Genomic DNA, 21,925 nt, shown 5'->3' with positions numbered 1-21,925 from the left:
GTGAGGTGGTGTGTTATACTGACTGTTCTTTGGACAGGTGTCAGTTTACCAGACTTGGCACTTTGTCATATGAAAGCATTTCCAAACTTTTAATTGCTTCTTTTCTGCAGGTTTACATGGCTCCAAAAGCGACCCCTCCGTTTCCAGGGGTGCCGCTCTTAGGAGGCCCTGTGCCACGACCCATTCGCTATGGACCACCTCCTCAGCTCTATGGGCCTTTTGGGCCTCGGCCAATTCCTCCACCTTATGGTATGATGATCTGAACGGTATTAACTTACTTGTAAAACATATTCATCTTTTCTGTTCCTTGCTAAAGTAGTTGCTATCATAAGCTTTCCAGTTGAGGCTGAAGCTGAGAGTACATTGTAGCCTATCCTCAACTTTCTGAGCACATGCGGGGTACTATCTAATCTCCCTCAACTGAGTTGGCCATGGCCAAGGAAAGGAGTCATTTAAGAAGCCAGTAATATTCCCTCTGAAGGTGCACTTGAACACCAGTGGCTACATATTATGTATGGAAAAGAGGGATGACTCATGCCATGACAGTTTGTAGGTCACAGATACTTATGATATACTAGAAAGCTTGTCATCATCTGTAACAGAAGCATAAGCCACTGGCACAGAATACAGATGGGAAAGCTAAGCACTCCCTTCTCACTGGGACTAGATAAAAGAGAGGCATTACAACAGCAACCTAGTGGATGCAGATCAATTGGAGTCCGGCTCTTTGATGTAGTTAGGCACATGAACTTTCAGTTGACAACTGATATGCACTAACATTTCCTTTACCAACTTTGTTGCAATGCCACTAGTTTCACAACTACCCTCTTGGTTATGACTGTTACTTTGAATGGAGCTGTTCTGAGTTGCAGAACTGCAGAGTGAAAAGAAAACTTGGAATTAATCAGAACCATGTTTGAACCTGTCCTTGGCTCAGTGGCCACAAGCTGTAATTTAAATTTGCTAAGCCTCATTTGCCTTATCTTAAGTAAAGTCAGTGTCACACTTGACTTTCTGTGGGCTGAGAAATTAATATATATGTTACTCTACCTGAAATGATTGCTGGTTTAAATATATTGCTTGGCATTTACATGACTTGTTTTTCAGTTCCAGGCTTGCGTCCACCATTAGGCCTAAGAGAATATGCACCAGGTGTTCTGCCTGGGAAACGGGACCTGCCTGTTGACCCTCGGGAATTTTTACCAGGACATCCACCATTTAGGCCTCCAGGGCCACTTGGTCCAAGAGAATTCTTCATTCCTGGTACCCAATTACCACCTCCAGCCCATGGTCCTCAGAACTATACTCCACCACCACCTGCTGCAAGAGACTCACTGCCTTCAGGTCTGCGAGAGGAAGCCCCACCTGCCTCTCCAAGCAGAGTCCAGGGCCACTCACAGGCTTCAAAAGCCAGCCCCTAAGCAGTGGACAGTGCATTTTTCAGTACAGCAAAGGATTTTATTGGCTTCAAAACCTAAAAGTTTGTTTTTAGTACTAAGCTGCCTTGGCAGTGTGCATTTTTGAGCCAAACAAAAACATACTATTTTCCCTTTTAAGTAAAAATCAGCTCTTAAGCTACAGAGCACCTCTCGACTTTGAAATGTGCAATAAAGAATACCTATGTTTAGTTATTGTGGCATATGTAATGATTGCAAAATGATTCAGAATATCATCAGTATGAACATTTCCTGTGGAAATGCTTTAAGAACACGTGTTTCCATGGCCTTGGTTTAGTGTGTGCCAGCTGATACAGAGCAAGGTGTTTACATCTCTATCTGTGTCTCAAAGACTGTTACACTAAAAAAGTTTACTCAAGGATCATAAACTGTCCCGTTGCTAAAGTTCTTTGTGGTAATAGTTCATAAACTTTGTTTATTAATATTTCCCAGTGTCTGTTGGTTCTTTGGGTTGCTGTAAAGACACATCATTTGGGAAACCTGGCAACTGGGCTTCTGAACTGCAGTGGTGGGCTGTGTGCATTCCATGTGACATTGCTAAGTTCTCCCTCAAAGTCATCAGTGAGCTCTGTAAGGAATTTCTTCCTCTCATTTCAAATAAGCCAGAGACCCTACTCATTTTACATTTCTGCTCTTTCTTGGTGCTCACTGCCTGAGAATGATTCTCTGAGTAGGAGTTTGTATTAGTATCAAGAATTATTTGGGGCTGTGAGTGGTGCCACACACCTTTAATCCCAGCACCTAGGAGGCAGAGGCAGACAGATCTCTGATTTCGTGACTGCCAGGGCTACACAGAGCCTGCCTCAGAAAAAAAACTACTTGAGCTAGTGAAATAGCTCAGCAGATAAAGACATTTACTGCCAAGCCTGACAGCTTGAGTTTGAGCTTCTGGATCCAATAGTGAAAAGAACCAACTACCACAAGCTGTCCTCTGACTTCCATACATACACATGCCTTGTTACATGTGGGGAAAATTTTATAAAATTATTTGACCTGATATTTTGTTGCTTTTAAAGCCATTCTTAGACTTAGGGTGGACAACAAGATAAGAAAAACACTTGCCATGACTGTAAGATGATTTCTTTTTAGAAATGTATATTCTATTCTCCCATCCCCTTGCAGCTGATTTCCAAGGAGCATGACAAAGAATCAGGAAGGACACTTGAGGAAGAATAATTGCAAACTAGGAAACTAATGTATGCTTTCAGTCCACACTGTGGGCTCAGCTCGATTCAGTTACATAGTGGTTTTGGGACTCAGTGATCCTCCTGTCTCAGCTTCCTTAGAGGCTAGAATTCAGGTCTAAGTTATTATGTGTAGCTCAGTTCTTTAACAGATACTTTTCAGAAATTAGTATTCAACATTGGTGCTTTGATTTACAAATCAGGTAAGTCTAGGAAACTGGTATGTCATACTTAGTCTTGCACCCCTTCTACACTGTCTTTAAAACAACTAGTCCAGACAATTTATTTTCAATAACTAGCAGCACATGTAAGAGCTACAGTATTTAAAGCATTTTTAGCCATAAAAAGGTGAAAGCTACTGTGACACTTTGCTCTATAAAAGCCCTGTGAAGTAATGACTGAAATCTAGGGCATATCATGTCATTGGTGGGATGTTATATCCAGTGAGAATTTTGAAAAAAAAAAAAAAAAAAAAAAAAAAACGAGTAAAAGCTTTACTATGAAATAAAATCTTCACTGACTGAAGATATACAAAGACAGGTTCTCTTAATTCAGGAGTTCCAGGCGAGCCTGCAAGTGCTCCAGTGAGAGTTCACTCTGCCTGTCCCCAATCCAGAACAGAATTACAGATTTGATATCTGTAAGAAAACGTCACAGGATAGTGCATGTGATTACAAAATTTATTTTTTTGTTCTATGCGTGTGTTCTGCCTGCATGTACGATTTGGGCAACACGTGCATGTCTGGTGCGCGTGGGGCCAGAAGAGAGCGCTGGATCCCCCAAAACTGGGGTTAACAGGCAGTTGAGAGACACCGTGTAGGTGCTGGGAACTGAACCCTGGTTCTCGCCAAGAACAGGAAGTGCTCTTAAACCCTGAACCTTAGCACATGCCATTTTTAACCATATAAAAAAGATTAAATGACAAACAACTTACTGTATCTGACAATCTCAAGACACAAAATAGTGAAAATATAACTTCTAATTTTTGCCTTTCTTTTTAAAGACAGGATCTTACCAATGTCTAGACTTGCTCAAACTTGCCATCCTCCTGTCTTAGCTATTTTGGCTACGTAAGTTTAGATGGCCCTAAGTTTAGATGCTCTATAAAATTAAGATTATACCAGCTAAGGAGGTAAAGAGTAAAGATAAATTAAACTTTTTTTTTTGTCTTATTTCAAAATTAGGACATTACCCTGTCGTGTATCATAAAAATCATCAGGCAGTTGCAGAGAGACCCCGTGTAGTGTATCTGGGCCCTTCTGAGCCTTTCTCACTGCCTTCCTAAGCCCCATCTGATCAATCCTGTGCTACAGAAGCCCAAGCTGTCAGTCTATAGATGGCACAGACGACACCACACTTGGGTAGAGCAGACTTTTCCATTTCAAAAGTTCTTGCTTCAGAAGTCCTCTCCAGCTAACTATGTTTCTGAGCTGAGTGACTAAAGCTCACTAGGAAGCAGCAGTGCCTCGGCCTAAAAATATCCCTGCTAGAGAGAAGGCTATTGCACAGCGCAACGAAGACGTTACTTGTGAAATGGGGAGTGCTCTGCTAACTGCTTTAAGACAGTCTTGTCATTCAGGTCTGAATTAAAGTTGAGGCTGTCCCATAATGTCCTGTGTCTGTAGTGCATATAAACCATGATCATGTGAAGGATTGGTGCTGCAGCACAGAAAATTACTACCTTCTTGCTATTTGTCTTACAATCTGTGAGGAAAGAGAAATGACAATGTCCACTCTTTGCTACATTTTAATAATAGTAGGTATTAAGGAATTATTTTTTAGGTCTAGTCAGCAACATCAAACAAAAGGTACTGAGTACTCCCATGTACAGAGAAAGCCAAGCACCTTTGAACCCTACATGACAGAGATGAGGCTCTTGCCCTTGAGCTTACAGTCTGGGGATCCACACGCAAAGCTTGAATTGGACAATGAGCTAATTTAAGGCAATTTTTTTCATCCCCGAGAGCTACTATAGATGGACTTATTTTAGCATTTGGAATTAACCTAATCAAGATTAATTTGGTTGTGGATTTTTTTTTCAGGTTGAACCTGAAATACAGTTTTTATTAACATATATCTAGCAAACAGTGACTTAGCATGTGCTGAAAGTCAAGACTAGAACTCTTGAAGGGCAACGTTAAAACATCATCATTGTGGTTATTTACTTGAAGTAAATATATTGAATGGTGTGATGAGGTTATACTACTTAAAACAGGCCCACTACTGACAGTGCAGTCCCCTCATATACTGTTCAGTGAAAAGTGGATATTAAAATATGTGGGTTCTATATCTAGCCCACAGACAGCCCCTCACAAATCTTAACGTTCTGTGTAACAACTATCCATCGTGTGCTTCGAAAGTTTTATTTATGCCTTGTTACATCAAAAGTAAATAGTCAATTCAAAATAATGACCTGCATATTTTCATATGGATGAATGGCTGTATATCTAAGTAGGAAATAAATGGCAATCCTATCTACTTATATTAAAAAAAATAGACTATCTTTCCAGATTTTGCATTCTAAGGAGAGGTATGCCATCTTAAGGTCTCGAATCGGGTTGTCAGGAAAGCAGCAGTTACCCCACAGCATCTTAACATGACTCAACTGTTTCCTAAATGATACAATTTAAAAGATATTGTAAACACATTTAAAAATCTGTGGTCATTCTGAGATGGTTCCAGCATTAACCCTAGAATTTACCAGAAAGAATTAGCGGTATGACAGAGAAGAACAGATAGATAACCCACCTGATTATACATGTGCTCACTGGAGGAAATCAATTTGGTCATCTGGGGACTCTCCATGTGGGATTCTCCTCTGGCCAGGGCACACTTTCTATGCAGGAGACCCATGGTGTCAGGCTAGGCCACTTCTACGTTAGGAGACTTTGACAGCAATGTAACTCAGAGAAATTCTACCCACCTTAACCCAGAGCGTGACATTCAAACCAGAAGAGCATACTGGAGCAGAAGTGAGCAGAGATGTAAACTCTAGCACATTGTTATTGCTGCATTGTCTGAGGTTCAGCACATCTACCACAACAGTACTATCTGGAAACAGGGTAGTAGTGGTAATGAGAAAATAGACTATTAATTGTAAAATTAATAGAAAAGTAAAAATGTTTCAAGATCTGTATCCAAAGGAGTGATAGGTCAGTGACGAGCTGAATTCTGGGGTCCACCTTTGCAAAAGACTTGTTGGCCCGGGTAGGATTAATATCCTGCTTGTTGAAGGATGATACGCTACACAGAGCTATGATGGTTTCTGAGTGGTAAAATTCACGCAAGTTCTCGGTTATTTGCATCAGGATCATTCCTTGTGTAAAGTTTGATGTAGATGAAGATAAAGTGGTTTCTTGGTCAATAATTGCAATTTCTTTCTTTTAAAGTCAGTGGGTTTCTTGTATCTGTAACCACAACAGAAAGATTATTGTTTAAAATACTCTGCTTGATTGATCCCCAAGTTCCATGTGCCACACTGAAAACTTACAGTTCTATTATGATTGGCCCAGGTTTAATTTCATCCATCTCCATGAAGGCAAAACACTTGGTGCTGGTAAACCTCTTTTTAGGCTTGTAATGTTTGAATTCAAAGAAGATGGCCGCACCTAAGAAATTGAAAGAGACATAAATCACAGGCAGTACCTTCTATGATAATTAGCTTTCTTTACTCACAAGAAACATGAACAAGCAATGGTTTGGAGAATCTACAAATAACTTGTTAAATACAGTCTGATAAGGTATGACTATTGGTTGACAAGAACATCACCCCAAATTGTGCTGTGTCTAACATTTCTCCATATCAACTAATTTTACAAAGTCTAGCAAAACTTCCTGAGCTAGACTGACTCAAGCCTATAAATCATTAAACAACACTGAGTAGCAAGAAGATGGCTCAGTGGTTAAGCACTTATCATACAAGTGTACAGACTGGAATCCAGATTCCCCAGAACCCACATACATGACAGGTGGCCATGGTGGCCTGCCTGCCTGCCATTCCAGAGATTTAAAGGAGGAGACAAAACTACTGGAACAAGATGGTTAGCCAGACTAGCTGTATCAGTGAGCTCCGAGTTCAATTGAGAAATGTGTCTCAATGAATAACAATAATTGAAGGATACTCCCACTGTTAGCCTTGGGCCTCCATATACATGTGCACACATATGTAGGTGCACTGCATATACATGTGAACACATACAAACTCATGTGCACACTGTGCTAGATAGTTTTATGTCAACTGACATAAGCTAAAGTCATTTGAGAGGAGGGAGGAGCCTCAATTGAGAAAAATGCCTCCAGAATATTCAGCTGTAAGGCATTTTCTTAATTAGTGATCGATGGGGGAAGGCTCAGCCCATTGTGGGTGAAGCCATCCTGGGGCTGGTGGTCCTGGGTGCTATAAGCAAGCAGGTTGAGCAAGCCATGAGAAGTCATAGCTACACCCTTCCATGGCCTCTGCTGTTGCCTCCGGGCTCCTCCTGCTCCTTGAGGTTTTGCCTGGATTTCCCTCATTGGTGAGAAGTGATATGGTAGTGTAAGCCAGACAAAGCCCTTTGTTCTCAGCTTGCTTTGTGGTCGTGGTGTTTCACTGCAGCAACAGAGATCCAAGCTAACACAGCCACACATAGGAAAAATTTCAAAACAAGACCCATGCTGTTAAATGTGACCTACTGCCTGCTTTAGGGTCCTAAACTGTGTATTTTATCCCCTGCACTGCTGACATCTACAGTAAGAGTGTTGTGGAAGGAAGAGTGTAAAGGTAACAATAACCAAGCATGAAGAAGTTACATAGTTACACATCTCCAAAGAGGTAACACTAGTGTAGCCAAAAACTGATTTCTAAAACAACCATGGAAAATAATGGAAGTTTCTCTTTCACTCAACTAGTTGCTCCTTAATTCTGCTTTAACCAGGGTGGTGCTCGATCCTGTCTTTAGAGACTGCAACAGACATCTACTTTAGTGACAGTACTGATGAAGTCAACAATATTCTGAAATGTGTGAACAGCCCTGACACCTGAGTACAAACAGAACATCTCACAAATCAAGCAAGAAAGGCCAGTCCCTCAAGACACACAAGGACAGAGAGGGAGAAATGGGCATACTCAGCCATGCATTTCCCCTCACAGGAAAGGATTATGGTAGTTGGGTTACCAGGGACCAATTTCCTAAGCACAGGACCCTACCAGATCCACAAAGGTGTAGTATCTCGTCTCATTCCTACACCAATACCAGAAACATCTAATCATCAAAAAGAGATTCTGGACCTATCAGATCACATTTCTTAGTTTGTATACCAGGGAACACATTTTCTCATCATGACTGTTCAAGAAGGCCAAAAATATTCACAAAGTTATGCTTGAAAACCAAAGTTCAAACATGTCACCCTCTTTCTTACTCATTTGCATTATCAGAAAACAAGATGTTTACTGCAGTTTTGCTATGTAGAGCTCTATTGAACACAATTGTTAAGAAAAATGTAAAATTAGGATAGCTGAAGATGATTAAAAGGTTTACAAACATGAAAGTTAATTAGCCTCAGTTAGAACTACAGTGACTAAATATTACATTAAAAACTGGAGAAAAAAAATACTGAAGTCCTGAATATAGTTCAATTCATCAGTCAGCAGGAAAGAACAGAGCAGCAAGGAAGGTTAGTCCAAGGACCACCGTCTTCTGTTCACATCAGAAATAGGTCTCAAAGTAACGGGGAGAACACAAGCGTAAGGCACACTTGGGGCTGCAATCTCTTCCTTAATTACAGCACCCTCTGAAATACACACTCTTTCACCCAGTGAGTTTCAAGTTCTGGAGTCTAGCAGAATGAATGGCCTTGAGGACTTTAAAAACCACTGCCATGCTGCACCATGGCTCATGTATCAGAGTTCAGGGGTTGCCTCTGCCACCGCTCTGGCTTTGAGGAGTGAAACAGCAATACTACAGAGGCTGCAGGAACTGTTTCTAAAGGCATCACTTGACACACACTTCCTACAGAGCTTGCCATCTCAGAATCTGCAGCTGAACCTTGGGTTTTCTGTAGAGGACATTGACATGTCTCTGGGCAAACAGCGACTGCAAGTATTTACTGCTAAGATTTGTGCTACGTGGGCAATACGGCTCCATTGTGCTAAACAGTTCCTCCATCGTTCCTCCAATGAAATGCATGTTCTGCATTTTTCTACTCAGTGCAAGTGGAAGAAAGGATTAGAGAGCATCATCAGGAGTTCGTTTCCCCCACTCATTAGAATGGGAAAAACTGCCATGCGTGCTATGTGTACGTGCACATGCAGAAGCAAGGGGTGAATGTCAGCATCTTCCTCAGTCAGTTTTCCATGTTACTTTTTGAGACAGGCTTTCTCAGTGAACCTGGAGCTAACCTGGCTGATTAGCCAGCCTCAGGAATTCACTCATCTGTCATCTCTCAGCACTGGCAAGTTGGGTGCAGTGGATCTAGCTCAGGTGCTCCCATTGAGCCATCTCCCAGACCTAAACTTTCACTATTAAGAATATTACATTCTAGTGTCACACAACCAGGTAACGCCACCCCATCTCAACATTTAAAAACATTACTACTTGGATTTCTTCAAGTCAACTAACTAAGTGCCACTGACATCGGCCAGATGTGGACAATGACGGGACCACTGCATAACTCCCAAATGAATGAAGGCCATAGGAGAAAACAGTGTGGTCACAAACCTTTGGTTAACTTTTCAACATGTTTCTGGAGTTCAACGTCCACATTAAAATGAACATATGTATCTTCTTTTCTTGAAGCCACAGGAGTATCTTGCACAGGAGTTAAATCTATGCCATTCAAATCTAGAGAGAAACAAGTTTCCACTTAGGGGAAATAAAATTTACAGACCACCAAAGGCCACATTTCCTGAAGAGGTGGGATGGGAGAGGGATTCTGTGGCTCACAGGGATGACTCAGAGCAGGGGCCTGGGGCCTGGGTATTGCTGCTGTCCACGGGTGTGCAGAGGAAGCCGAACTCAAAGGATGGGAGACTGCATGGAGGGGAAAATAAGTTTGCCGGAGATCAACTTTGATCTTTAAGAGAGGAAAGAACTTGTTTCCTGAGGGCACAGGCTACACTAATATGTACAGTACATATACATATATACATGTGTATATATATATATATATATATATATATACACACACATACATATACACACACATATATACTTTGCTACAATGTGGTTCTCAGCCCCTATTTTGCAATTCTGATCAAGGGCATGGCTGGAAAGACCTTAATGTAGAATTAAGTCAAAATTCCTCCACTGTCAGATGAGCATGAGAGCTGCCAAAACAAAAACCCAACAAACACACACACATACAAAAACCCTTTTCATCAGTGAAGAAATTTATACATAGCACTTACATTCTAGATATGTTTCCTAAAACATGCCCTGATTTAACACAATCAAACAGTATACTAAGTTACTGGGTATGGCTTTAATTTCCAGGATCTAGGAACCCCAGTTAGTCAAATTCTGCATTAGCTTAACAAATAAATGTTTATATATTTATTATTCAACAAAGATGTTAATTTGGTAGATACATCTGATTATTTCAGTTCTTAAAGATATTTACACAAAATCACGTTTCACTTCAACATGCATGCAAAGGTAACTTAACACTCACTACATACCATTAATATTTTAAGTTTTACAGAGTATCTTCCTGAATAAGTTATATTCTGTACATGTTCTATCAAACAATGTAAATATTACAAATACTTTTCACACTTGAAAACTGGCCATCTTAAAGCAGTAGTTCTTAACCTGTGGGTCGTGACCTCTTGGGGGATAAGATCAGATATTTATATTGTGAATCATAACAGTAGCAAAATTACAGTTATGAAGTAGCAAAAAAAGTACTTTTTTGGTTGGGGGTCACTACAACAAGTGAAACTACATGAAAGAGTTGTAGCATTAGGAAGATTGCAACCACTGACTTAAAAAGTATTACCATCATTGGTATTGTCAATCATGGCATCTACTTATTAAAAATTTTTTGTAGGTACATTCCTTTTAATTGTTTCTAATGAACACATGTATCTGAGTTTATTTCTCTAAGTGATGCAATTTGCCTCCATTTAATTTCAGTGCACATTTGGTTCCTTAGTTAGCTTCAAAAAGCTTCATGTTAACCACTTGTATTAACTGTGAATTTATTTCTTGATAATTATGACTTGACCCTTACTAATTCAATAATAACTACTCTTATTATTAATTTTTTTTTGAAGCACAGTATCATTTTGTGTTCTCCAAAGTTGGGCTCAAGTAATTCTCCTGCATCAGCTGCCTAGAAACTGTGATCACAGGTATGCTCCACTATACCTGACACCTACTAATTGTTTAATAAAATTAAGTGCTTTGAAAATAAAATACTAAGTGAGGATTGAGCAAGTTCCGTAGGGTCCTCCTTTTATAGCTTCTTTAGGAGTATGGATTTTAGTATGACTATCCTACATTATATGTCTAATATCCACTTATAAGTGAATATATTCCATGTGTGTCTCTGTTTTTTGGATACCTCACTCAGGATGATCTTTTCTAGTTCCCACCATCTGCCTGCAAATTTCATGATTTCCTTGTTTTTAATTGCTGAGTAGTATTCCATTGTGTAAAAGTACCATAATTTCTGTATCCATTCCTCAGATGAGGGACATCTGGGTTGTTTACAAATTCTGGCTATTATGAATAAAGCTGTAATGAACATGGTTGAGCAAATGTCCTTGCTGTATACTTGAACATCTTTTGGATATATGCCTAGGAGTGGTATAGCTGGATCGTGAGGTAGCACTATTCCTAATTTTCTGAGAAAGAGCCAGATTGATTTTCAAAATGGTTGTACAAGTTTATATTCTCACCAATAATGGAGAAGGGTTCCCCTTTCTCCATATCCTCTCCAGCATGTGTTGTCACTTGAGTTTTTGATCTTAGCCATTCTCCTCACTCAGAAAGCAAATGGGATAGACATCAGAAGTGGGAGAAAACAGGAACAGGACAGGACCCTACAGGATAGAGGGCCACTGAAAGACTCTATCCAGCAGGGTATCAAAGCAGATGCTGAGACTCATAGCCAAACTTTGGGCACAGTGCAGGGAATCTTATGAAAAAAGGGAGAAATACAAAGACCTGGAGGGCCCAGGAACCACAAGGAGAACAACAGAATCAAAAAATTCTGGGCCCAGGGTTCTTTGCGAAGACCAATACTCTAACCAAGGACCATGCATGGAAATAACCTAGAACCCCTGCACAGGTGTAGCCCATGGCAGCTCAGTCTCCAAGTGGGTTCTGGTTCCCTAGTAAGGGGAACAGGGGCTGTCTCTGATATGAACTCAGTGGCTGTCTCTTTGATCACCGCCCTTGGGAGGAGTGCAGTTGTACGAGGCCAGAGAGGAAGACAATACAGCCAGTCCTGATGAGACCTGATAGGCTAGGGCCAGATGGAAAGGGAGGAGGACCTCCCTTATCAGTGGACTGGGGGAGGGGAATGGGAGGAGGAGACAGAGGGAGGATGGGATTGGGAAAGAATGAGAGAGGGGCTACAGCTGGAATACAAAGTGAATAAATTGTAATAATAAAAAAAAAATGAAAAAAGAAAATCAAGTACTGCATAATATGTATAGCAACAAAAGAATTCAACCATGTGGTTTCCCTGTTAATGATGGGGGAAAATGACTATACAATCACACTTTTTAACTCTGACAACATACTTTCCTGTCCTGTAATGGATCTCAGGATCTGGACGTTATGGACAGACCCTCTTCCTGGACTCTATTTTCACCCTCCACCACAACATTCACCCTACAGAAACCTGCTATAGGAATCAGAGGGCTAAAGTACATACCTGTGGAACAGGAAGAATAGTTTCTAATTTTGTGTTTTGGAAGCTCTCTCTGTTGCTAAGGGGAGTGTGCGTGGCCAGCCAGCTCCCTAGCTGCTAAGGGCACTGTGCATGGCTAGCCTGTTCTCTAGATGGGTCTGGAGTATGAAGTATAAGAAGAAACAAAAACAAGCTCAAAAGCAAAAGTTATAAGCTATACACTTTAAAATATGTTTATGAAATCTATCAGAAGCATTCACTGAAGGACTAAAGATCATTACAGATGGATTAAAATGAGTTGCAGACACAGAAGCCACTGTTCTAAAAACAAGGGTTCCAAGTGGAAAGCAACATGGCATCTGCTAGAAAGAACACCACACACAGAGCTCCTCACCTTTCACGCTGACTGTAATGTAGGGATCGATGCACTGGCCCGCATCTTTCAGACCAATTTTCTCAATCCTGATAGTGAGTAACGTCATCCCTGGTTCTGACGGCAACCGTGGCAATAAAGTACCTGGCAACAGAGGAATCACAACACAAATCCGGCCATCAGCCACTCCAGGGTAAACATTTCTGCAAGCAGGCAAGGAGAGACACAGGCTTCCTTGTAATGTAGCAAGCGGCAGGCATTAGCCCTTTGCTCTCTAACAGGCTCCAACACCACATTACTCCTTCTTGGTTTGTACGATGCTCTTGGTGTGCTGAGTGTGGAGATTACAGGCACGCGCCACTACACCTGGCTTGGTGTTATTCTCTACGAACAAATAATTACTCCACAAACACCATAAAAGCAGAATTATTATAGCAAGCTCATTAAATATTTATGTCACTCAAGGAAGCCCAAATCTTAGCCACCACAAAAATCAATAGGATAGTATGTCCCCATAATACATACATTCAGTACACTCGTAAAGATATAAATCTCAATATGAACTTGTAAAAAACAAAAAGACAGAAAGAAAACTTGTTATTCTGAAGCTTGAGAAGTTTGTGGGGCTGAAGAGATGACTCAGCAGTTAAGAGAACTAGAGGCTCTTGCAGAGGACCTAGGCTTAAGTTCTAGCACCTATATGGTAGCTCAAAGCCGTTAACTGCAGTGCAAAGATATCCAATGCCTTCCTTCTGGCCTGTGAGGGTACTGCATGAACACGGTACATATACATGAAGGCAAAAAAACCAAAACTAATACACTAAAAATAAAATAAATAAAAAAATTTAAAAAGCCAGAAGTGACACAACTTTAATCTTCGCACTCTGGAGGCAGAAACAGGTAGATCTCTAAGTTCAAGGCCAGTCTGGTCTACAGATCTAGGACAGAAGGGCTACACAACAAACCCTGTCTCAAAAAAAACTAAAGAGAGGGAGAGGAGAAAAGAGAGGGAGAGAGAAAGAGAAAGAGAGAGATAGAGACTGGGCTGGGAGCAGAGCTGGGTGTGTAAGTGTGCTTTCTCTGTGAGCTAAATTTGAACACCCAGCCCCTGCACAGAACGCTGCACATGGCTGTACTTGCCCGTGACCATAGCATTAGGAACATATGCGGAGGAGGGCAGAAGAGTCCCAAGGGCATGCAGCCTACTGGAAGCTGAGGCTGCAGCTCAGGCCCTGATGGAGTACAGGGCTGAAGCTGGGCCCACATTCTCCTCTGTCCAAATCTGCGTGCACGGGTGCATGTTCCCGCAATCTTAGGGACACAAACCAGACACACACACTGCACACAACCCCGCCAGCAAAGTACCAAAAACAAAACACCAAAAATAACGCCTCAAAAGTCCACCTAAGAGGAGAGCATCCCAAACCTCAAGAAAACAGTTGGTTTAATCCAGTATGTGTATGGTAAGTTAAACCACATACAAAACATGACACTTACATAGGATTTTGGTTAGTATCTTTCAAGTTTCTCTTCAACAATGTCTATCTTACTTTTAATAATGAAGAATCCAGAGGACATGATTCAGTACCTTCTAAAAAGAACTTCTGCTTGATAGGGGCCAGGTGTGAGGAACCTGGGGGCGAGGGTCAAAGGAAATGCTATAAAACTGGATGGTGGTCACAGATGTCACCACTATAAATCTCAAAATTATTAATTCTAGATAGTTAGATAAGTTTTTTTATAAATCAAAATGCCAAATTGCATACTTATAATAGATAAATTATATAATATGAATACTATAATAATGCTATTAAAAATAAGTATTTAAATGTTATTAAAATAATGCTATTAAAAACATGGTTTTTTTGTAGGTTTGGTGTTTATTTTTTGTGACAGTGTCTCATTTTATAGCCCAGGCTGGCCTCAATCTCAAGGTAACCACCCAAGCTCAGTCCCATGTGTTACTTTACAAGAACAAATACCATATCCGGTTCCTATTCTTACTTCCTAGTTTACATACAAAGACAACACAGAAAGTTAACAGTGGGAAAAATGGCCTTCCTTGCAGTTTCATTAATAAAACTTAATGAGATAGGAATAATTCTGAACATACACACAGCATTGCACCGTCTTCAGAAGCAAAAGACTAGAAACAGTATCCTGTACCTGAGAAGGCCTGACGGTAGTAACAGCGACTGTGTAATTTCCCTGAAGTTATTTATATTCACAAAGAAAGAAGATCCTCATCCAAGCTTGCCCACAAATAAAAAAGGCTCACTGAATATGCTTTATTCCTTAGATAAAGCTAATGTTCCAGAGACCTGGGAGCCCAACTGGGCCCAGTTACATCAACCACAATTCGGTTGAAGACTGTGTAACAGACACAGGCTGACACTGCAGGCCTAATAAAAAGGCTACTTGCAAGGCTGGCCTGTGGCTGGCATTTGGGGTCTTGGATCTGATGAAGACTTCCTTCAACATCTGAACTGTGTAAGTGAGCAGCATGGCTTGTGCTGAACACTCTTTCCTTCTGAAACTGCAGCTTTGGTCTATAGTAGGTAGAAAGTGACCCTGTGATCAATTCCCAGAAGCAGCACTGTGTGCTGACTCTCTATGTGGACATTTCACCTTTCATAATGTTGCCACAACTTGTCACAGTGGGAATAAAATACTGCCTACACGGCTGGCTGCACAGGGAAAGGGGCTTTCGAATGTGCACCTGTTTTCCTTGGATTTGGTCCATATGCCTTTTCCTTTGGCTAATTTTGTTTCTATGTTCTCTTGTAGTACCTTTTAGCTGTGAATACTGGTGACTCTCTGAACATGTGTTCTGAGAACCACTAATGCAGATGATTCTTTCACACTGTATGCCTAAATAAGCACTAACAGTGGCCTACCCACGAAACTTCGCTTATAGTTGGCAAGGGCTCTGGAGAGGTCTTACTTTCCACTAGCAAATACCAACACAGGTTCCAAACATCCTGCTGGATAAAGCAGTGCATATGCCATATAAGGATGCCCACCAGGAACTCGAGCAGAGAAAGAATCAGGAGGTCCTGCCCCTGCACCACCTTCTTCATCTTCTTCAAACTCCAAATTCTCTTCTTCACCAGGTGCTAAAATTCGTCTACATGGAAAAGAGAGAAAAAAAAAAAAAACTAAACAATGAGCTCTAACACTCATTACACCAACCAAGCCTCGGCTGTCCCACAGGCAGCTGAGTATTCTAAGAGACTGACATGTTGTTACCAATGTTGTAGCAATCGTATCAATGTATATAAGTATATACATTGTGTCAAAGTATACAAGTATATCAAATCATATAAAAGCATATAAGGCAACAACAGAGTAAAAGCAGGTATAAAGCAGGTACAGAGAAAACAGTATGGGAAGAAGATAAATATGAATACCTTAATGGGATAGGCTGAACATCAAATGGGAATTCTTTATTATATGTAAGAATATTCTTCAGGACTACAATAAAAAGACAAAGAAACATGAATTCTTCTATAAAAATCAAACGCTATAGCTCAAAGAGCTAGTATTTAGTCAGTTTTGCCATGTACATTTAAATATATTTTTAAACTTCCAGACTATCATTCCAGAACCACCGTATACTTCTTTAGAGAAGGTCTGAGAAAATCAGGACTCCTCCCTCAAACTCTGTACAAGGTCCTGAGTGAAAAATGGGGTACCTCCTCCCTGTACTGCTGTAATTAAAGGACTGACATTAAGGATGACAGTTAGAGAGACACACACATATCCTATTATGTCTTGAGTTTTCTCCTTAGTATCACCAAACTAATATGGTTTGTGTTAGCATGGTTATACTTCTCATATTTGTTTTATGATACAATTTACTGTATATGTCTATATATTACAGATATAAATAAGTAGAGTTTATCTTCAAGAGAAGTCTCCAGACAACATGGTACTGTGTCCTGGCTGTGGCTGCTCTCTGCCCACAGCTCCCTTTGGGCATGTACGATAGTGCTCTAAGTATATAATTCAGTGTTTTACTTCCAGCCTTGCAGGTCCCTGTTAACTAGCTGCAAATTACATGAAGGTAAATCCACAGCATGAAATGGGCAACACAAAAGGCTCCTGTGTCTTAGTGCTCAACACACTCAGCCTTTAACTTAGAAGTCCTATAGTTTAGAGCCAAAAGAGGCAGGGCAGATTGGCATACAGCCTCTACCGGGGGCTACCCAACGGGCAACAGTTGCAATGGCATGGTGTACCCCAATGACTGTCAGTTGTCAGCCAACTTCTTGTATGTGTGCTCACAGGATAGAGTGAAGAAAGTCAGAAACTACCCCCCCTCTTTAGCTCCTACCATTCCACCATCTTTCTTTTCTCAATAACTCTGCATTTACTGCCCACAATGTTTTAGACTACCCTAAGATACATGGTGATCAAGAAGTCTTAAATGGATCTTAAACCAAACTCAAGAAAGACAGACAACAAACATGTTACTAGACCAGATATCATACAAATGTGAGACGCTGAAAGACTGGCCTCCCAGAGAACAGCAGAAGAGCAACACACCATGTTTTGTTCTGTCTTGAGTAGAAATCCCCTCAACAGCATAAAACTAGAAAGGTTTATAGCAGAAAAATTATTCTTCTGATATCCCTCTTGTGATAACATTTTATTATATACATATTAACATATTATAGATCTAGACACAGTAGAGCTTATCCTCAAAGGAGGTCTTCAAACATGAATACAGGCTGCGGGAAGGTTTTAGATTGAGATATACACTCATCAAAAACTACCATTTGGACCTTAGACCAAACTCAAGAAAAGCAGACAATGGATGCCAACAAGTAGACAGGCTAATATACAAAAGTGGTTACTGTTAGGATGGACATATGGGAAGCTGTGTAAATGGACAGCGGAGCAGCCATAGTCCACAGGGTCCAGTGTTTCAAAACTAAGCTGTGAGAAGGCACTAGAGCTGTGACCCAGGGTAGAGGCACTGTCATAGCCACTCTGGTGTCGAAGCTGTCCAGTATTTCAGAAGAAGCAAGGGCAAAAGAGGCTCAGAGAAGGAAGTAGAGCTTTGTGTGTGGGGTTGGGGAAAAGGCAGTGAGGAGACAGTTTTGCTCTGGATTCCAACCTGGCCTAGAATTTACTATGTAACACAGGCTGGCCCTGAACTCATGACAATTGACCATCTTCCCACATCAGCCCCTTGAACAGCCATATCCCACCACATCCAGCTTGAAACTGGCTTCTTCAAATATTAAAAAGTTTACAGGCAAGCAGAAAGTATCAGAAGATCAAAGTCGGTTTAAATAGAATCCTAGCCCTACAAGACTCAGGGTGAACTCTTAGTGTAACTATGCTGAAGTACAGTACATTACTCAGCTCTCCCAACCCTAAAATGGGAACTAGAATTAAAGAATATGCAGGAGAATTTTTAAAGTGTTGAACACAACCACACTCAGCTTCAAGTATCTGCACTTTGTGTCTTTTTCTTTTTTGTTTTCTTTTTCTTTTCTTTTATTTTTTTTTTTTCAGGTATCGGTGCTTAAAAAGAGAGTAAGTAGAAACCTGCACTGTTATGCGGGATTAATACCACAGTTTTCCACTGTGACTGACTAGAATCCTAGTGTTTCCTGCCTCACAGGAGAGTTCTGTCTTTTCCAAACATAACAACATCCCTTCTGAATGTTATGGGACAATGAATGTTAACTTAGTACCCAGCAACTAATCATTCACACCGTACTGTGGTAAACACTAAAAATGGGAGAAAAGACGACAACATTTGTCATTCATATGAGATAGTACACAGAAATTGTATTTTATAATAATGAGAAAAAGCCAACCCTTAACATATGTAAAAGAAGTTGAAATCTACATTAGTTATAAAGAGTATTTTCCCTTAGGTGGAAGAGAGGCAACAGGTCTCATGTAGGCCAAGCTGGCCTCAAACTCACTACATAGTTTAGGCTAGACTTGAATTCCTAATCCTCTTGCCTCCACCTTCGTAGTGGAATGATTCCAGGCATGTGTTACCACAGCTGCAAGCATGTTGCATTTTGTAAACTTGTTTCAGATATCAGTGCTTTGCAAAGAAAATATTTGGGGCTCGAGAGAACGCTCAGCGTTAAGAGCATGTGCTATCCTTTGAGAGAGCCACAGTTCAGTTCCAGGCACCCACTCAGGGTAGCTCACAACCACCTTTAACTTGACCTCCAGGGGATCTGAGGTGCTGCTGTGGCCTTTGAAGGCACATGCACTCCTGTGTACAACCAACCCCAGGAACTTCCCCTATGGCCTGCTTCCATCAGCCAGGCTTCACTGATTTTTTTCTTGTTGCATTTTATGTACTTTGTGTGCATGCACTTTGGAAGTCAGAGGACAACTTCTGGGAATAGGTTCTTCCCTTCAACTACGTGGGTTCTGGGGATTGAACTCAGGTGGTCAGGCTTGCTGGCAAGTGTCTTTACACTCAGATCCACCTTGCTAGCCCCAGGCCTCACTTTTTAAAAGTGTTTTACAATTTCCCAACAAAACACCACTACCTGAGGACCATTCATATAGGGCCTTCAGTTTCATGTCCTTACACACCACTCTGACACTTGTGGTGTCCTCTCCTACTGAGAACTCAGTGCTCCCAGCCTTTCTTAATTATGAGGAATGGACCTGCCCTTACCTTGCAGTTCACGCTCTAAGAAATGACACACATGGAATATCAACATGTGTTCTTGTAGCAACCTATCACTTTATGGTAGGCAAAAGTGGAAAACCACTTTCATCCTCAATTTTTTCCTTCCTTCCTTCCTTCCTTCCTTCCTTCCTTCCTTCCTTCCTTTCTTCCTTCTGACACAGTTTCTCTGTGTAGCCTCGGCTGTCCTAGACTCGCTTTGTAGACCAGGCTGGCCTCAAACTCACATCAATCTACCTGCCTCTACCTCTCCAAGTGCTGGGATTACAGGCATGCATCACCACACCCAGATTCAATAGTTTTTGTTTTTTTTTTAACTACTTAAGAAGACTCCCTCTCAAGACATTCATATCTATTGAATACAGCACAAATTTGCAAAGTTTAAACTATAAACAAAGCACTTCATAATTATGCATTTTAGCCAGATAGGACAGACATATAATTCATAGACCCAAAGAAGTGACAAGGAGGATCCAAAGGAGGATGCTTAAATCTCACTCAGAAGGAGAAAAAGAATAAATAGCAGAAGTGGCTGAAGAGAGAGAACAAGACAGGAGTGTCCTCTGAGAGGCTCCACCCAGCAGCATATCAAAACATGCTGAGACTCACAGCCAAACATTGGGTGATGTATAGGGAGTCTTACGGAAAAATGGGAGGAAGAATAGAAGGACCTGGAGGTGACAGGAGCTCCACAAGAAAACCAACAGAGCCAACTAACCAGGGCCCAGAGGGGCTTTTGGAGACTGAAGCACCAACTAAGGACCATGCATAGACTGGGCCTAAGTCCCCTACAAAGATGTAGCAGATGGACAGCTCAGGCTTCATGTGGATTCCCTAGTAAGGCGAGCAGTGGCTGTCTATGACACAGACTCTGTTGCTTGCTTTCTGATCACTCCCCACTGGTGGGGCTGCCTCATCAGGCCACGGAGGAAGAGGACTTGCTAAGTCCTGATTCAACTTAATGAGCTGGGAGTTGTGGGGGGAGGCTCCCCTTATCTGAGGAATAGGAGAGAGGAGATGGGGGAAGAGGGAGGGGCTGGAAGAAGAGGAGGGAGGGGGCTATGATCTGGATGTAAAGTGGATAAATAAACTGATTAAAAAAATTTTAATGTAGTTAAACGCTAAATTGCAGGAAGTGTTTTGAATAGGAATAACACATAACTGTCCAACTTTGATAAACTAAAAAATTACTGCCCTACTGAGATACAGTATACACTGCTATGCTCCTTCCAGAATCAACAGGTTAAAATCACCTAAAAGTATTAAGAGGGGCCAGCAGACAGCTCAGCAGGTAAAGGTGCTTGCTACCAGCCCCCTGAGACCCATAGGGTAGAAGGACAGAACCAATTCCTACAAGCTGTCCTACAGGCTATCCTCTGATGTCTACCCAGGAGCTAAGCATTCTACTCCCAGATAGACAGAGAGACAGACAAACAGACAGATAGATATTAGATAAACAGACAGATGAAAAACAACTTTTTAAAACATCAAGAAGAAGTTCAAAAGGCATTATATAAATTCAAAAAAATTATAAAATGAAGGTGAAGCCAGAGATAAATTATTGTAATTCCTGTACTTGGGAAGGTAAGGCAGGAGAAGAATTGAGTTTCAGACAAGACTGGGCTACATAACAAGGCCTTGTCATCTTACCAAAATGAAGCAAATAAAATAAATCTAATACAAATCTTTATCATACAGTTGATAACTCTTAAAAACAAACAAACAAACAAAAGCAACCAATGAAATCTTTGAGGTACAGAGAGAAATTACATAGGATGGTTACAGAGAGATAATAAGTACCTCCTGAGAAAAAGCTTAGTCTCTATAGTAATCCCATCTAGAATAAAGTTCCCCCTTCCCTTTGCCTGCTCCACAATTCTGGAGAACTGAATCAGGGCCTTGTTCCTGCAGGCCACATCCCCAGGCCTCTGCAAGATTCTTAAACTGTGTTTGAAACAAACAAACAAAAAATCCTAACTGAAAATTGTAAGAAGCCAGAATCCTACTTTTTTTATGAAAAATAAAGAAAGAAAGAGAGAGAGAGAGAGAAGGAAGGAAGGAAGGAAGGAAGGAAGGAAGGAAGGAAGAAAGAAAGAAAGAAAGAAAGAAAGAAAGAAAGAAAGAAAGAAAGAAGAGAGAAGAAACAAAGGAGTTTCCTTAGACCCAGACACCCACATCCCGACTTCGGCTGTGACCTTGCTACATTTGTTTGCTTCTTTGTGGTTCTGAGGATGCCTCCCACATCCTGGGTATGTGCTCTGCCACAGGGAGCACCAGCCTCAGAGCTACGATGCTTTAATTAAAGATATCAACGTGCTTTTCTCCAAAATATCTTATATATAGCCAATCACGGGAGACCATATATAATTCCATTTGTATAAAATGTTCAGAATAGGCA

At 41.0% G+C, this 21,925-nt stretch overlaps 2 protein-coding genes across 10 annotated transcripts in view; one reads left to right on the top strand and one right to left on the bottom strand.

Annotated features, from left to right (window-relative positions):
• The window catches only part of Mia3 (MIA SH3 domain ER export factor 3), a 41,263-nt gene extending 39,382 nt beyond the window's left edge, over positions 1–1,881 (top strand). For all 8 annotated transcript variants that reach the window (XM_060364874.1, XM_060364873.1, XM_060364872.1 and 5 more), the window contains 2 exons: positions 111–249; positions 1,108–1,881. In XM_060364874.1, the coding sequence (XP_060220857.1) occupies positions 111–249; positions 1,108–1,186 (218 nt within the window). In that variant the 3' untranslated portion in view covers positions 1,187–1,881. The remainder of the gene's footprint in view (positions 1–110; positions 250–1,107) is intronic.
• A 2,494-nt stretch (positions 1,882–4,375) lies between these two features.
• The window catches only part of Aida (axin interactor, dorsalization associated), a 33,447-nt gene continuing 15,897 nt past the window's right edge, over positions 4,376–21,925 (bottom strand). Inside the window, exons 5-11 of one of the 2 annotated variants that reach the window (XM_060364875.1) lie at positions 16,262–16,325; positions 15,875–15,978; positions 14,440–14,484; positions 12,873–12,995; positions 9,337–9,459; positions 6,132–6,249; positions 4,376–6,048 (exon numbers count right to left, since the gene is read on the bottom strand). In XM_060364875.1, coding sequence (XP_060220858.1) covers positions 5,952–6,048; positions 6,132–6,249; positions 9,337–9,459; positions 12,873–12,995; positions 14,440–14,484; positions 15,875–15,978; positions 16,262–16,325 — 674 coding nt within the window. In that variant the 3' untranslated portion in view covers positions 4,376–5,951. The remainder of the gene's footprint in view (positions 6,049–6,131; positions 6,250–9,336; positions 9,460–12,872; positions 12,996–14,439; positions 14,485–15,874; positions 15,979–16,261; positions 16,326–21,925) is intronic. The other variant, XM_021657821.2, reaches the window with a different exon arrangement.

This window comes from Meriones unguiculatus, chromosome 11 (assembly GCF_030254825.1).
Source record: "Meriones unguiculatus strain TT.TT164.6M chromosome 11, Bangor_MerUng_6.1, whole genome shotgun sequence".
NCBI lineage: Eukaryota > Metazoa > Chordata > Mammalia > Rodentia > Muridae > Meriones > Meriones unguiculatus.
The sequence above is the reverse complement of the archived record's forward strand: the minus strand, read 5'-3'. Positions and strand labels throughout refer to the sequence as shown.